The sequence below is a fragment of the Crocodylus siamensis genome, chromosome 5, assembly GCF_052110815.1.
Source record: "Crocodylus siamensis isolate JL-2025a chromosome 5, ASM5211081v1, whole genome shotgun sequence".
NCBI classification, from domain to species: domain Eukaryota; kingdom Metazoa; phylum Chordata; order Crocodylia; family Crocodylidae; genus Crocodylus; species Crocodylus siamensis.
Window position 1 is genome coordinate 148,115,180 of NC_143399.1, and position 15,073 is coordinate 148,130,252.

Consider the following 15,073-nt stretch of genomic DNA (forward strand, 5'->3'; position numbering starts at 1 on the left):
TTCCTCCTTACAGCATATACTACCTGTTATCACAACTTCCATAATCAATGACTGACTTCCATATATCACAGTATAAAAATAAACTCCTTTTATTATTACTCCAGACAATGCCTCAAGCTGCTTTATAGCAACAATTTTAGCAATCTCTGCTGCATTGTCACTTAATGCCACAGCTATCAAATAATAGTCCAAGACCAAATAAGGTAGCAGTTTGCTTTGTTAAAGAAATATATGTAACAATGTATAATAGCAAAGAAAACTGGCTTTTTATAATTATGCTCAGCACTTGGGAATTTGGCAGTATACCAGAATAGGGCCTTTGTGCTATACATATAATTGATCTTGCAGTTGCATTACATTTGGGTACATGGGCTCTTACTGCTCAATGTTACATTTTTGGGTGTGCATACAAAACTCATGAGAACAGACCAAACAATTAATATAATGATGAGAGAGTAGGTGAAGCTGAGGTGGACAGTGTTACTGCAGGGAGCAGGGGTTTGAGGGATGCAAGTCCTCTGAGCTTTCTGGAACCCCTCCTTTTAGTTTATTCATGCATCATTATTTTTTCACATAGCATCATTTTTATGGGTTTGATCTTATTGCCTCTGTTAGATATGAAATAAACATCATGGTCAGACAGTCCATAAGTTTGCAAAAATACAGGGAAGTATCAGGGTATAAATCCTAGCCATGGCACAGTCCTTTGTGAAGTGATGCAAAAACAATAATATGTTTTGTAAACTTCGGGACCAAGCGCGCATTCAGAACAAACATAATCTTTTATGGCTCTCTGTCATCTCATGAACCACTGCTTCCTCACATGCCACCACTGGGTATGTGATCCTGGTACTGTCAACCTTGCTTAATATCACAGGCTTTTGTTGGTCCCATGCATGTGACGTTGTGAGGGCTTGACTGTACTTCTTCCACCTAGTCAGCCAGAGCCTGAAAAAGGTCAAATTTCACAAACTGATATTGGTAAAAGAAAATATCTGCATGCCAGCAACATGAAATAAATATAGTAGTAAAATGCTAGTAATAAAATGACAGTTGTCACTTCAAGAAAAATATGGAGAAGTGTTGGCCCTCGGATCAATTCTGAGACCCAAGAAAGGTTCAAAGAGTCAGTCCCACCAAAATTAACTAGTCACAACATCAGAATATCTACATTTTGAATAGCAAATTCAATAACAAAATACAGAAAAGATATAAATGACTAAGCACAGATAAAGCATAACAAGCAAATGATTGAAAGTTATAAAATGCACGTTATCTAAAGGCTATTTTTAAAAGCAGTTTAACCTTAACGTTTCTAAGTACTAAAGTATTAAAAAGCCTCTAACATGACCAGCCCATTAGGTAAAGGACCTTCTTACCTAGGTTTCAAAAATTAAGTCGCTACATAGCACTAACCAGGTATGCCAGTAAGTGAGCCATTCAGAAAGAACAATAGTTCAAGACTGAAGATCTAAAATTCCAGAGCAGATTTGGTTTTATACTCTTACTTGGCTACAATATCAAAAAGCTTACCAAATACAGTAAAAACAAAAATAGAAAAGCATTCATAACATAAAATATGAAAGCTACTCTAATATTTATATCCCTGTACTTACTCTTTTTATAAGCTTTACGTCATCTAAAATTAACCTTGTCTATCATCAAACCACTAAATGTACTCAAGGCAACCTTGCAATCTTTACCATTTTTTCTCAATCCATCTATCTTGAATTTTTTTAAATGATTCATACCTTGTGACATTCTTGCCTGAGCATTTCCTTTGCCTGATCTACTCCTGGTCAAACTACAGTCAAGCAAATACAAGCAACTCTATACTTGCCTTTTATGAAATGACTGAAGGCCTACCATGGGGGGTGAACTCGGGGGTGGGGGTGGGGGGTGCAGTAGCACCTCCCCCCCTTTGATTCCAACTCCACCCAAACTCTCCACCCAAAGAGAGGCAGCAGTATTTCTATTCAGGCAGCTGTGAGAGGGAGTCAGCTGACTTCATGGCTCATTATAATCTGCCTGATTCCTCCTACTCTGTCTTCACTCCACAGGTGTTAAAGACCCTGTCTTCTTTTTAATGGTCTTGATATTCCATTAATCAAATTATCCTTTCTTCTGCAACTTTGCTGACAGTTAGCAATTCTGGGTAATATCCCTCTTCTATTTTACAGCTCTGCAGACTGTTTTTAGTCCTAACTCAAAACCTTAACTCAGGTGCAGTACTACTAACTCAGGGGATCACTAACTTAGGTGTGGAAATGCTTGGCAGAAGTGTTGGATGATGCACAGTCAAGATGCTCATGAAGGTTAAATTTTGCTTTACAAAACTGAGTAAGAGGCATATTTTGCCTAGTCTGTTGTGTTTTTGACACTTAATATATAAACTATCAAATTAGTATACGTTCCAATAAAGTTATATTTGTTTTCACTTTGATCTTAAACTGAATAATAGAGCACAGGGCCCCTGGCACATTAGTAAAACTTCTAGTTTCTCTTTAAGTGGAAAAAAATGTGTTGTATTACATGTCATAATGTATCACACTACCTGCAATCCCTTTTCAAAATCTTGTACCTGCCCATACCTACCAGAGTCTACAGATGAAAACTCATCCTGCTTCATTCTAGTTCTGTAAAAAGTTTTCACTGTTTAACAGTGAATGCCTGTTTATAAGATACTTTATAAGTGGAAAAACCTAAGGTTCACTATGGTTGGAGTGAGCATTTTGCACAGCACAAAAAAGCACAAAATCTGATGGGTTTATTTAACTTTTGACAACACCATGTTTAAAACTTTTTTTATAGATAAACTTTTGGTGGGGAAAAATATGTTGATAAGATTAAAAGGAAATTGCAGTAGTGGAAACAAACTCCATGTATACGCCTGTCAGATGCTGTGCAGTTCAGCCAGCTGAATAGAAAGGAAACTTCAAAAGAGATGTAAAATTTCTTTTGTAAAGCAGAGATAACTCTATCTTCTTACTCTCTCATCACTGACTGCAGATTTAATCTCATTTGCTTATAAAACTTATCTTCTGTTTTCTGAGACAAAAATCAATGTTTATTTTAGCAGAAATTAGGCTGTGTGGACATTTAACTTTATCCACTTCTCCGATATCTCCTGTAGAAACCTAGTTTTAACATGCAGGGCCTATTCTTTGAATCCTTAAGGCAAACTCCAGTTGACCTCAATAGTAATTGTGGGGAATTGGCAGCTCTGAAAATAAGCACTTTTTTTTTTTTTTAATTCAGGTGCCCAAATTCAAACATTCAGGTTTGAAAGTGTAGGTGTTATTTTTTAAGGATGAGTTCTGGCAAAGACATCCAGCAGTAGAACAAACAAAAAGACCCTTGCTAAATGCAGTCGTCCCGTTCCCCCTGCCAAGTTTGGCCAGTTGGAAAAGCACAGGGCATTATTGCAGCCTTGTAGGTACCTTGACCCAGGTTGCTTCTCTATATGCTTACAGTCAATTGCACGTGCAATTAACTGTGGGTATACATATTTCATTACAAATCCAATCACCTCATTAGTGAACGGAATCAGATCATTAGATATGTAAAACCAGAACTGGTGCCCAGGCTTCCTTTTGGGCTCAGAATTGTAGGTACTACAATGGAATACTTTCAAATTTTAGTTGGAAAAGAGGCTTTCCTAGAGTAAGATATGCTTGTGAGTGGTCTTAAGTAATAAATAAATTACTAATGAAGTCTTATGAAAATGAGCTATCCTTCTAGTTCACTCTGGCACAGATTCATGCAGCTGCTGGCTCTACCAGAACTTTCTGAATGCCTAGATGCAGCAAATAGCAAAAGTCCACAGTTTTCCTCAATCTATGCAGCATGGAAAGTAGTGAATATTTTCTGCTGAGCTAGTGCCATAGTTAGACTAACCCAGATCTCACTAGTGAGAGAGTGTGCATCTTCAGATGTACTTATTAAATTTCTGCAGGACAATTTCTTTAAAAGGTGATGTAACTAGCCACTTTAAAGTTGAGTCTGATTTATCTTGGGAATATTGACTTTTCCTACAGTAGTGAGGTCAATAAATATTTTGCCTTTGGAGTAACTTCCAGATATCATATACATTGTGCCTGTTACATCAACGTTGCAAGGAACCACAGCTGTTTTTGCAGTAGTCAACATACAGCTAGTCAACAGATCATCCAAAATGGTGGTTGTGGTGAGTCTTGTGGTCAGTTTTGCAGGAGGTAGCCTTGTGCATTTTCCATACTCTGCTACATTGTTGTAGAACTTATCACCTTTTACTTTAAATGTCAGATGTTTAAACCATCATCTAAAATTATTTCTGGACTCTGCAGCATATTCATGGTTTGCAGGTCAGATTATAAATGTGATGTTTTTCTGTTTACAGGCTGATGGCTTTACAAAGGTTTCAAAATGCTGCTTTAATCTTTCTGGTCCGTTAGGAGCTGCGGGTTTCTGGAAAACCTTTATTTTTGCAGCATACGCTACAAAATAATACAGACAAATAATCAGGAGTGGGGTATTTTTCTGCATGTTAGAAAATACTTAACCGACTTTTTAATACAATTAAGTTTGCATAGCTTTTACAAATGTTCACTTTTCACCAGTATGTACATGGTATAGTTCATGTACATGAGTATGTATAACGGAGGGAGGATAAACAACATAACAAAAAGAGAAAGTCTGCCCTAAATTTAATTTTCTATATCTTTTCTTTCTGAGTTACTGCCTTTACGCAGTGGGTGTATGCATGCTTGTGTTATCAGTCAGGTTGCTAACTTGTTAAGAAATTAGAATAATACTTTAGGATCATTTCCTTTTGTTTGTCTATGCTCATACAGCTTTCTATTTTCTTGCTCCCAGCTCAGTTTGGAATGTCAGCCAGGATGTTGTGGGTTACTACCTCAACACTGAAATATCCTTCAGACAGGGCCTAAGCAGAATACATGACAGAGCTGTGTGTGTGTATAAAATAGCTTCACACATGTAGACAGGTGATAATTTTAGGCTTTCTGGTTTACTTATACATCATGCATATTTTGATCAAATGAATCTCTGAATTGAAATTAAACGAGCCAGTACTATTTCAGAAAACATTTCTACTTGTGTTCCTATCTATATCTAAAGTGACCTTTAACATTCAGATGTTTTGTTTTTAGTTTCATTGGAAGTTCTCCAAAGAAGAGATGAGCAATAAGCAATCAAAGAAAGCTATGAAGGCTAAATTAAGTGCTAGGGATAAGCCAGCAGCGGAAGAAAGACAGGAGTCCACAGTTACAGAGAACATAAGAAACTTAGAAACACCATTATCTGCAACTGAAAACATTGACAACAGCAAGACAATCTCAGATCAACAGCTGGATGATATCACAGACACAGACATGGGAGCTGAGATACTGGGAGACAGAGACATATATATCCATAGCGGTGGGGAATCAGAAGAAAAGTGGCCTAAAAATTGTGATACTCATCAAAATGAATTGGAACCGTGCCTGAGTCAGGAGGGTATGTCTGATCACTGTGGGGACCATGTAACACATGAAGAAAGTTGTGCTCTAACTACTGATACTTGGGATGGAGGTGATGGGGGAGGGTCCATGGACCTGTGTGGTGATTAATAATTTACAACTTAAGAGTACCGAGAGTTGCAGGTATTTTAGCAAAATAAAGGACAGTTTTAACGAATCATCCTGTCTAATTTCATTGCCCAGTGCAACACTGAATTTAGTATTACCCAATCTTATTCTCTCTCCTATTAACACATACAGACTAATTTAAGATTTGAAATTATTATTGGGCTTGCTTTTGCTTCCACAGATTCTAATGGCAAAAATGCCACTGAAGTTACTGTGGGTGTGAATTGGTCATAATTGGCTTTACCTGTTTAAGATACATTTGAAATATATTATGATTAGCAAGGTGGAAGTAAAAACACTTGTTAGGCTTTTAAACTCCTTTGTGCTAATTTTGAGAAAACCAGGCTAATGTCCACTATGGACAGTGGAAATGCTTTGCTTGATCAAATTTCTTTATGTAATATTTTTATCCAAGTAGAATTACTTTAAAAAATGCATTACATCTTATTGTATTTTGTCATTAAGTTTGTATTGTTAAGGAAATGGCATTTTGTCTTCAAGAGGCTGGATGAAGTGGTTGTAGTTGTATTTATCTTAATATATTTACTTGCTGATATGCTCTTTTGCATTTAGTTAACTCTTTCCAATATTGAAAACAATAATCAAATCATGAACATTTTAAGTGAATCATGAGGAACTGATGGAGGAACAAAATCCTGCTATGAATATGTTGGGCTGTTAAGTAGGTGGTTCCAACATAATGCTGAATTAATCCCATTCTTTTATGATAGCATTATGGATTTTTAGGTTGCTAATCAGCCTTTCTTCAATATTTGTTGGGGTTGCAAAAAAGAGAAGAGCTAAGAATAAGAAAACGGGATGTAGGATGTAATTCAGTAGTTGTACATACTAAAATGAACATGCTCTTCACAACATGCTAGCACTGCAGTTATATTTTTTCACCATTTTTAATTTAGAATATGTCACAAGAAAGCTATTTGATTTTTTTTCCTTTTTTGTTAAGTTCTATCAGGCAAATGTCAGTGGAAGCCACAAATAACCCTGACAAATGCAAGTTGATAATTTAACCCTCCCTTATATTAAAGGTAACTATGTTTTTCAGATGAAATACAAACTTTATTATGTAAAGTGGTAAACATTTTCATGTTTGGAGGTATATTAAAATCTTTACAGAAAATGTATGTGTAATATTTTTATTATATTTGTGTGTATTCAGACCTTTTTCGTTGAATTAAACATGTCAAATGTTGTCTTTCCTTATTCAGCAATCCTAGGTGGACCCCTACTTGGGAATAGTTAGGCAGTCCTGGAAGGTGTTTAAAAAAGAATACCTCACTTTACAAAACACAACACTGAAAGAAACACAACTTCCACAAACAATGTCGGCTTTTTTTTTTAGGCTGATTTATTCATGCTAATTATCATTACTCTTTTTTCCTCTGTGATATTTTGACTCAATGAAAAGTGTTCTCTAGGTGCACATCATACGTGTTCAAACTATTTTTAAATTGTATTCCACATAAAATAAATTACACAATTTGTAGAAGACTTCAGGGAGGAAAAGGGTATACTATTTCAAAAGCCCATCTGTAATCGGAATAATGGCAGATAGATTTTATCATTCCATTGTGTGCACAAATAAAAGCTAATATTTCTTTTCAATAATTGAGAAGTATTGTTGTTGGCTCCAACAGCTTAACTAAATATTAGAAAAACAGGACTGTAAATAATTTTAATTACTTCTGGTATTTTACAATGAATTCATTCTGTACCCTGAGGACAAATTAAAATTCCCGTAACCTAAACAGTCTTTTGTTTACTTGCTACTCTAACGCAAGCTCTGCTCTGGACAGTTAAGAAAAGTGGTTTGCAGATTTTATTGACACTGTGTCTTTACAGGACCTGTTATAGAGCTGGTCTTAAATTTCAACTGGACAGCTTGTCTCTTAAACAGAAATATATATTGTTTAAAAAGCACATCAAGTCATCTGTAAAACTGAAGCGCTACTGAAGCGTTTGTGTTAAATAATGCATTTCCATTGAAAAGCATTTATTTGATTGTACTTCAGACAAGGTTGTTCCAATTGCATTCTAAATGCTTACAAAGCTAAATAGAAAACTGAATTGGAGGGAGAGAGGCTTTTTACTCTACAATAGTTACACTTCTGCCGGTAGTTTGGTGTAGCAAAATGAGCTAAGAGTCAGATTCGTGATTAAAGCAACGTTCAGCATCGGACCTGGTTAAATAGGTCATTGTCACCTATTTGAAAGAAGTATGGATGAAGGCCTTGTCAGACTGTTTTTTACTAAAAGGGTATGATTTAAAACTGATTTAATTTAAGAGATCTACGTTTCTCTGTGCTTGTTCTCACTTCTTTGTAGCTTAAATGAACAGAGTTTAGCTTAAGTCCGTAAGTAATCCATATAAACTACTGTCAAATCAATCATTTTTGAGCCAAAGTAAGTGCGTGCAAAGAGAGGTGCACTGGTTTAACTACACTGGATTGAAGTTGCGTTGTTATTTAAACTGGGGCAACTTTCTCTCTCTCAACTTACTTGAGAGCAGAGTCAAGAAATTGCCACCTCATTATGTACAGTATTTTTCTTTTTTTTTAAGCTGCATGTTATAACCATTTGCAAGTAGAAGGATGATTACAAGAAAAGAGTTCTTTTTCATGGTTCCTGACTCCTGAATGTTTTTAAACTATTTATTCCAGCCTGATCATGGAGTCTGAGCTTTTCCCAGCCTGATACTTTGTGTTTAAACTGTTCCAAATCCTGAACTTCTGCACTACATGCACTACAAGAAATCTCACAGGAATAGATTTTTTGTTAATAGCACTCAAGGACATGAGAGAGTCTTCCTACCTTGAATGGAAATTGGCTGAGATCTTCGAAGGCAGTTAGGGGAATTAGTCCCCAGTTCCCACTAAAATTAACAGGATTTCTGTAACTAAATCATCTTACTGACTTGGAAATAAATCTCAACTGTTGCCTGTAATCTTGAATTTACAATATAAGAATAGACAGGATGATCATAATGGGGAGGAGGGAGGAAGGGAGAGGCCTTTACAGGTTACAAGATCATGCAATCATTTGCTTTGTGAGTTGGCCTTCTACTTGGTTGCTTACATCTCTTAGCCTTCTCCACCACTGGCATTTGAAAGAGACAATGGCACAGGGACAGAGGAACTAGATGGTGTAATGGAATCAATTCATGCAGTCTAACATGTGGGAAGTCAAAAAGTGTAAAGGTTTCACACTTTCACCTTTGCAGATTTTAGCCTGCTGTGAATGTGCAAGATCCTAAGTCTCAGACTACATCCTTGTTCATAACCACACAGATCTGGCTACTCAAATCAAACAAAATGACACCTGGAAATAGCTTGAAGTCAGTACAGTCAAATGAATCACATTGAGAAAGTTAGACATATAACAGAAATTTTTACTTTAGCCTTAATTTCTCAGATGAGCCCAGGATGCTTAAAAGGCTGTCTTTGGGCTGCAGGCTCGTTCTTTGTAGTTTTCAGAGCTGTGTATGTTTGCCTCAGGGAGCCAATTATAAGGCAGAAATAAAGCAAGATCTGATTTTTCACACAATATTTCCATCATCCTGGACTTGAATAGCTTCAGAAGAGCAAAGCTCATGTTATTTCTGCCTGATAAATGCTTCTCAGAGACATTAAAAATACCAGTTAAAAATATACATGCGCATACACACCTTCAAATATTTCCTGAAGTTTAATTCACAATTCAGTATTGCTAATGGACCCATGAGTCTCATTTATGTGGGTCAAGACTGCAAAGACTTTCATCAGCAAAAATATTCCTGTGGTGTTGATTAGAGTCTACTATCATCTCATATAAGAAAAAAAGTCTTTATAGGTTAAGAGCTTTCTTTTATTCATTATAAAATCTTCCTGTGAACTAAGCCAATGGATATTCTGTGGTATTATGCTACTTGGACATCACATATTCTCCAGTTAATGAATGAAAATCCCAGGGGAATAACTCCTATCCATGATACCAAATGAGCTCCTGATGACTGCTACAATAAATGTCAGAAGAATTAGGACAAGATTTGAGTCAATATTGCCATAGTTCTATAGTTTCATAGTTGATAGAGTTGGAAGGGACCTGAGCAGATCACCAAGTCCAACCCCCTGCTGTGGCAGGAAAGAGTACTGGGGTCAAATGACCCTAGCAAGGTGTTCATCTAGCCTCCTCTTAAAGACCCCCAGGGTAGGAGCCAGCACCACTTCTCTTGGAAGTTGGTTCCAGCTCCTAGCCGCCCTGACCGTGAAGTAGTGCCTCCTGATGTCCAGCCTGAATCTCCCCTCTGCCAGCTTGTGACCGTTATTTCTAGTCAATCCTGGCAGCACTCGGGGGAGCAGGGACTCCCCCAATGCCTCCTGGTCCCCTCTGACTAGTTTGTAACAGGCCACTAGATCCCCCCTCAGCCTTCTCTTGTGGAGGCTGAACAGGTTCAGGTCCCGTAGCCTCTCCTCGTAGGGCCAGTCCTGCTGCCCCCTGATCATGCGAGGGGCCCTCCTCTGGGCCCTCTCCATGTTGTCCACATCCCTCCTGAAGTGCGGTGCCCAAAACTGGATGCAGTACTCCAACCACGGCCTGACCAATGTCATATAGAGGGGGAGGATCACCTCATGATGCATCTGTGGATGCATGACAAGGTATGTTTGGCCTTCCTGACCGCATCCCCACACTGCCATCCCATGTTCATTTTGGCATCAATGATGACTCCAAGATCCTTTTCTGCCTCTGCGCTGACGAGAAGGGAGTTCCCCAGCCTGTAGGTATGCTGCTGGTTCTTCCTCCCCAGGTGTACCACCTTGCACTTATCAATGTTGAATCCCATCCTGTTCTCATCCGCCCACCCCTGTAACCTGTCTAGGTCCAATTGTAGCCTATTCCTCCCTTTTGGCGTGCCCACTTCACCCCACATCTTAGTGTCATCAGCAAATTTGAGCAGGGTGCTTTTTACCCCCTCGTCCAAGTCACTGATGAATATGTTGAACAGTGTGGGCCCAAGGACCGAGCCCTGGGAGACCCCACTGCCCACATCCCTCCAGGTCGAAAATGACCCATCCACCACCACTCTTTGGGTGCAGCCCTCCAGCCAGCTGGTGACCCATTTGACTGTGTAGGTGTCAACACCACAGTCTCCTAGTTTTTTAATGAGAATGGGGTGAGAGAAAGTTTCTTAGGCTTTCCTAAAGTCCAGAAATACTACTACACCTGCATCTAGGGATTTTGTGTCCTGCTCATAGAAGGCCACCAGGTTGGTCTGCCAGGACCTGCCTCTAATGAACCCATGTTGGTTGCCCCTAAGCATAATCCCCCCTGCTGGCCCCTTGTGGACATGCGCCAAGATAATTCTCTCAAAAAGCTTACCCAGGATCGAGGTAAGACTAACTGGCCTATAGTTTCCTGGGTCCTCTTTCCTCCCTTTTTTTGAAAATGGGAACCGCATTGGTCCTTTTCCAGTTCTCTGGCACCACACCAGAGCACCACGAGTGCTCGTAAAGCCATGCCAGGGGTCCCTCAATGACCTCTGCTAATTCCCTCAGCACTCTGGGGTGGAGATCATCAGGTCCTGCTGATTTAAATACATCCAGTCCCTCCAGAAGTTCCCTGACTAGATCCTCGCTAACCCTAGGCCTGGGTGCCCCTCCCCTGGGGCCTGAGGGGGCCCCAGGGAGGCCTGTGGGGGTCCCGGGGAATCAATGTAACTTGCAAGTCATCCTTTTCGGTTTTAAAGGTGGGCTTTTTCCCAAATGTGCTAATGTTCACATTTCACCTTTTTCTCTCAGCAGCCTGTTCGTAAGGAAAAGACACTGCACAATCTTGTCTTATATAATCATGTTCCCAAGACTAAGAGGTTTGGTTCAATGGACCTAAGAGGGAGAATGTTGTTTCTCTTTAAACGTATAGCCCCTGACCTTCAGAGACTTCTTAGTTTCTTATAAGTTTAGACTAAATGATGTATGATACTGGGCTGCATGTCAACGTGCAAGATAAATAATTCTATCTTCTTCAATTAAGGTGGCTTCATATCCAATGTATTATAAATTACTACGTAGTTATGAAAATGCTGGCCTTTCACCATTAGGCCATGAAGATGCAGAAGAAAGATCCCAAAAGATTCCTTAGTAGACCATCAATACAACTAGGTAGCAATAACTCTAACAAATATATTGAGTTCAGTAATTATATGGGTATTTCTAGACCACAGGACATGTAACAGTTCCAGGTAGGGTAGATGTTTCTGACACCACATGCAGTATGAACCTACGATGTTCTGTATCTGTAAACTATGGTACTAGTTAAAAAGGCCTAAGGTAGTGTGTAATTAAAGGAAAACCATCCTCTCACCAGCCAGAGGTTCACAATATAAGAACGTACTTGTTATTGGGATTTTTTTCAGATTTTTTTTTTAAATGACAGCTGTTTGTTCTGCGCGTCCTGCTGTGGGTGATTGCCTGGCTAAAATTATTTCTACAGGACAGTAGGTGTACATGACACCCAACAATTGAAGAGACATGTCGTTGCCTCTGTCGCAACCCAAGTATAACGAGGAGTGACAGAAAGAGGTTAGAGGGAGAGGGAGATGTAACAGAAGCAAAAGGTTGTGAACTGCCTTTTGCTGTCAGTGGTTCTCAATCTTTTTAGACTCAAGGCACCCGTCAGCAAATGCCAGCTCTTAATTTTCACTCATTTTTGACTGCAGAAAAATAACAGAGCAATCCTTGTGTTGAAGGGAACTTGAAGCCCACAACATATCACTAATGTTTTTAATCATTTGAAACCCAGGTGCACCCAGATGAACATGCACAAGTGGCTTATGGTGCTGCAAACCATGTGCACCACACAAGCAGGCATTCACCACTCTGCTAAATTGCAGTGCAGTGGGGTTTTTTGACAGCAGGAGATGTACAGGGTGGTGTAAGTGGTGGCAGTGGGCGCTGCCTGAAACCAGAGCCTGGCTGGCCAGAGCCATGCTCCAGCTGCTGGCCAGGCTCTGCGTGCCCAGATCACCACCACTGGAGCCCTGGGGGGGACCTCAGGATCCCAGGTAAGGCTGCTGGGGTCAGCCCAGGTGCTGGCCCCAGCCTCCTCAGCCTTACCCACGGCAACACGTGCTGTAGAGTGTGCATGCAGGGGAGTTCCCTGGGGACAGCTAGCAGCAGTACAAATAAGTGTCACTGCTAGTTGTTCCCAGGGAACACACGTTTCCACTTGTGGGGATGCACCCTCTGGGTTTATCTGGTGAATCATGTTTGCACACCTATCAATTGCTAACATTGCGTGGCACCTCATGGCACCCTTGAAAGTATTCTGAAGGCACCCCAGTCTGCTGTGGCACCCTGCTTGTGAATCACTGTGCTATGTGGGCAGTTTGGGTTCATTTGAGAAAGCAATGTATGAAATGGAAGTAATTTGTGTTGAAGAAAGAGACTGCAAACCAGTTAATAATCATAAATGATGCTTTAAAAGTTATAAGGGAAACATTTTAAAACTAATATTGTTATAAAAAATTGTTCAATGTTTTAAAAACATAGGAAGCTGGTTTGTTGTGGCCTCTTTTTCTGGGCTCTAATATAACATTGCTGCTAATTATACCATTTTTCAGAAGACAAGGGCTTCCCTCCAGCACTAAGCAGTGAAATGCTAAATGTGACCTTTTTAACAAACAAGCTCTTGGTTTATTCATGGTAATAATTGATTTGTTTAACTGAACTTCTGGACTGAGAAAACCAATAACTGGGAAGAGTGCTATTAGGATGACCTACTGGACTATATACATTTATTTGTCCTTTATACCAGGCTACACTGGCAAATGCAAACCCTGCTCCTAAATCCTTCCCTCAGACTCCACCCACACAAAGCAAAAACTGCTAGTTCTTGCAGGCATGCCAGAAGTTTGGGAGAATTGTACCGTTTTTCAGAATTAAGAATAACCCCACTGAACTGCTCCAAAGTTGCCAGGGGGACCGATCCCACTTCCAGATGAATAAAATGCTCTTAACTGGATTTAGGAAAAGCAATGTTCATAAAGATCAGGTATTACAGTGATCAGAGAAAGCATAAGACAGATCAAGGCCCACTGGCTCACCCCTCTTAGCAATGGCTGCTGGCACAAGCAATTGCCACCGCAGAGGAAACTGCCAAAAGTTTTACGAGGTCCTGTACAAGTTATAGCTTTAGTACTGTGACGCATTCTTCAGAAACGAGGTAAACTGTGTGTCAATACTAGTTGGTGCTTTACTCTTTTTCCTTACTGTTTGTTACATTCTGCTAATGCAAAACGGGTGGAGAGACCAATCCCAGAAAGGAAATCAGTACCTATCTATCCTTTTTTCACTTCCAAGCTCTCTAAGTAGACATTATTCTCCTGGCACAGCCTGTCTAAAGTCTACTGGTTTGGGCTTTCATCTGCCTGAGACTATTCTTATATGTGAAGGGTGCAAGATATTCAGGAGCTTACAATGTTTTTCATACACAATTTTAGTTGTGCATCTGCTCTGCATTTGATGGGCCATTTTAAAGGCGTCCACTGAGGCAGTATTACTGACTCAGGAGTGGAGGAATAGCAAATAGTTCTTCTCCCCCTCCTTCTGAGGCTGTACCAGTTGGATAGTCTCTTGTGCTTCTGTGGAGAGGCCAGTTGGGCAGATCTGTGTGAATATGACAATGCACTCCAGTAAGGACAAAGCTGGTAGGGGTACAAGTACAGGGGCAGGGGCACTTACTACCCCTAACATGAACATGTCCTAGACTCCTTTTTTGACACCCATTATGCTTGTTAAGGAGAGGAGGCTGAGTGGGTGATGACTCCATACTATAACCAGAAGTAGAGTAGGAGTATGGCACCTGCCAGGGAGACAGCTGAAGATACCTCGTTGACTTGCTCTACTGACAGAGGCAGAGGAGTTAGGAAGGAAGGCAATTCTAGTACTGATCCCACAGTTAGGCCAGGTACAGAAGTTACACTTACTGCATGATAAGCACATAGAAAGTGCTCTGGAGCTGTAACCAAACAGACAGTCAGGGCGCACAAAGCTCTGTAAAAATGGCAGATCCCGCTCTAAGATAACCCTAGATAGATGTGGTATCAGACTTCAGTGCTTCAGGTTAGAGCACTATAATGAACATCTGTGCCAGATCCCACTGCGACTGACAGGAGGTCATATTCTGCCACCAACCTATGGGGCTCTCCACCCCCCTGCTAGGGCAGCGCTTCTAGCCTCAGTCACAGCTTGTGTGATCTGCCCAAGTGCTGGGCTAATCTGCCCCCAGGCTGTCACTGACAAGAGTCAGCAAAGCCTGTCCTCTGGTCCACCCACGTCCTCCCTCCAGGTAGCATGGATCTACCCAAAGAAAACTGAATTTTTCTTATTGCATATTGTCATGGGTGTAATTAAGCAAGTGCTGAATGTGGTTCAGCTTCTATTTTAGGCTCAAAG

The 15,073-nt window shown here is 40.1% G+C and overlaps 1 protein-coding gene across 3 annotated transcripts in view; it reads left to right on the plus strand.

Annotated features, from left to right (window-relative positions):
- RFTN1 (raftlin, lipid raft linker 1) overlaps window positions 1-6,765 on the plus strand; it is a 152,809-nt gene extending 146,044 nt beyond the window's left edge. For all 3 annotated transcript variants that reach the window (XM_090046597.1, XM_090046595.1, XM_090046596.1), the window contains exon 10: window positions 5,151-6,765. In XM_090046597.1, the coding sequence (XP_089902723.1) occupies window positions 5,151-5,609 (459 nt within the window). In that variant the 3' untranslated portion in view covers window positions 5,610-6,765. The remainder of the gene's footprint in view (window positions 1-5,150) is intronic.
- Window positions 6,766-15,073: the final 8,308 nt, after the last annotated feature.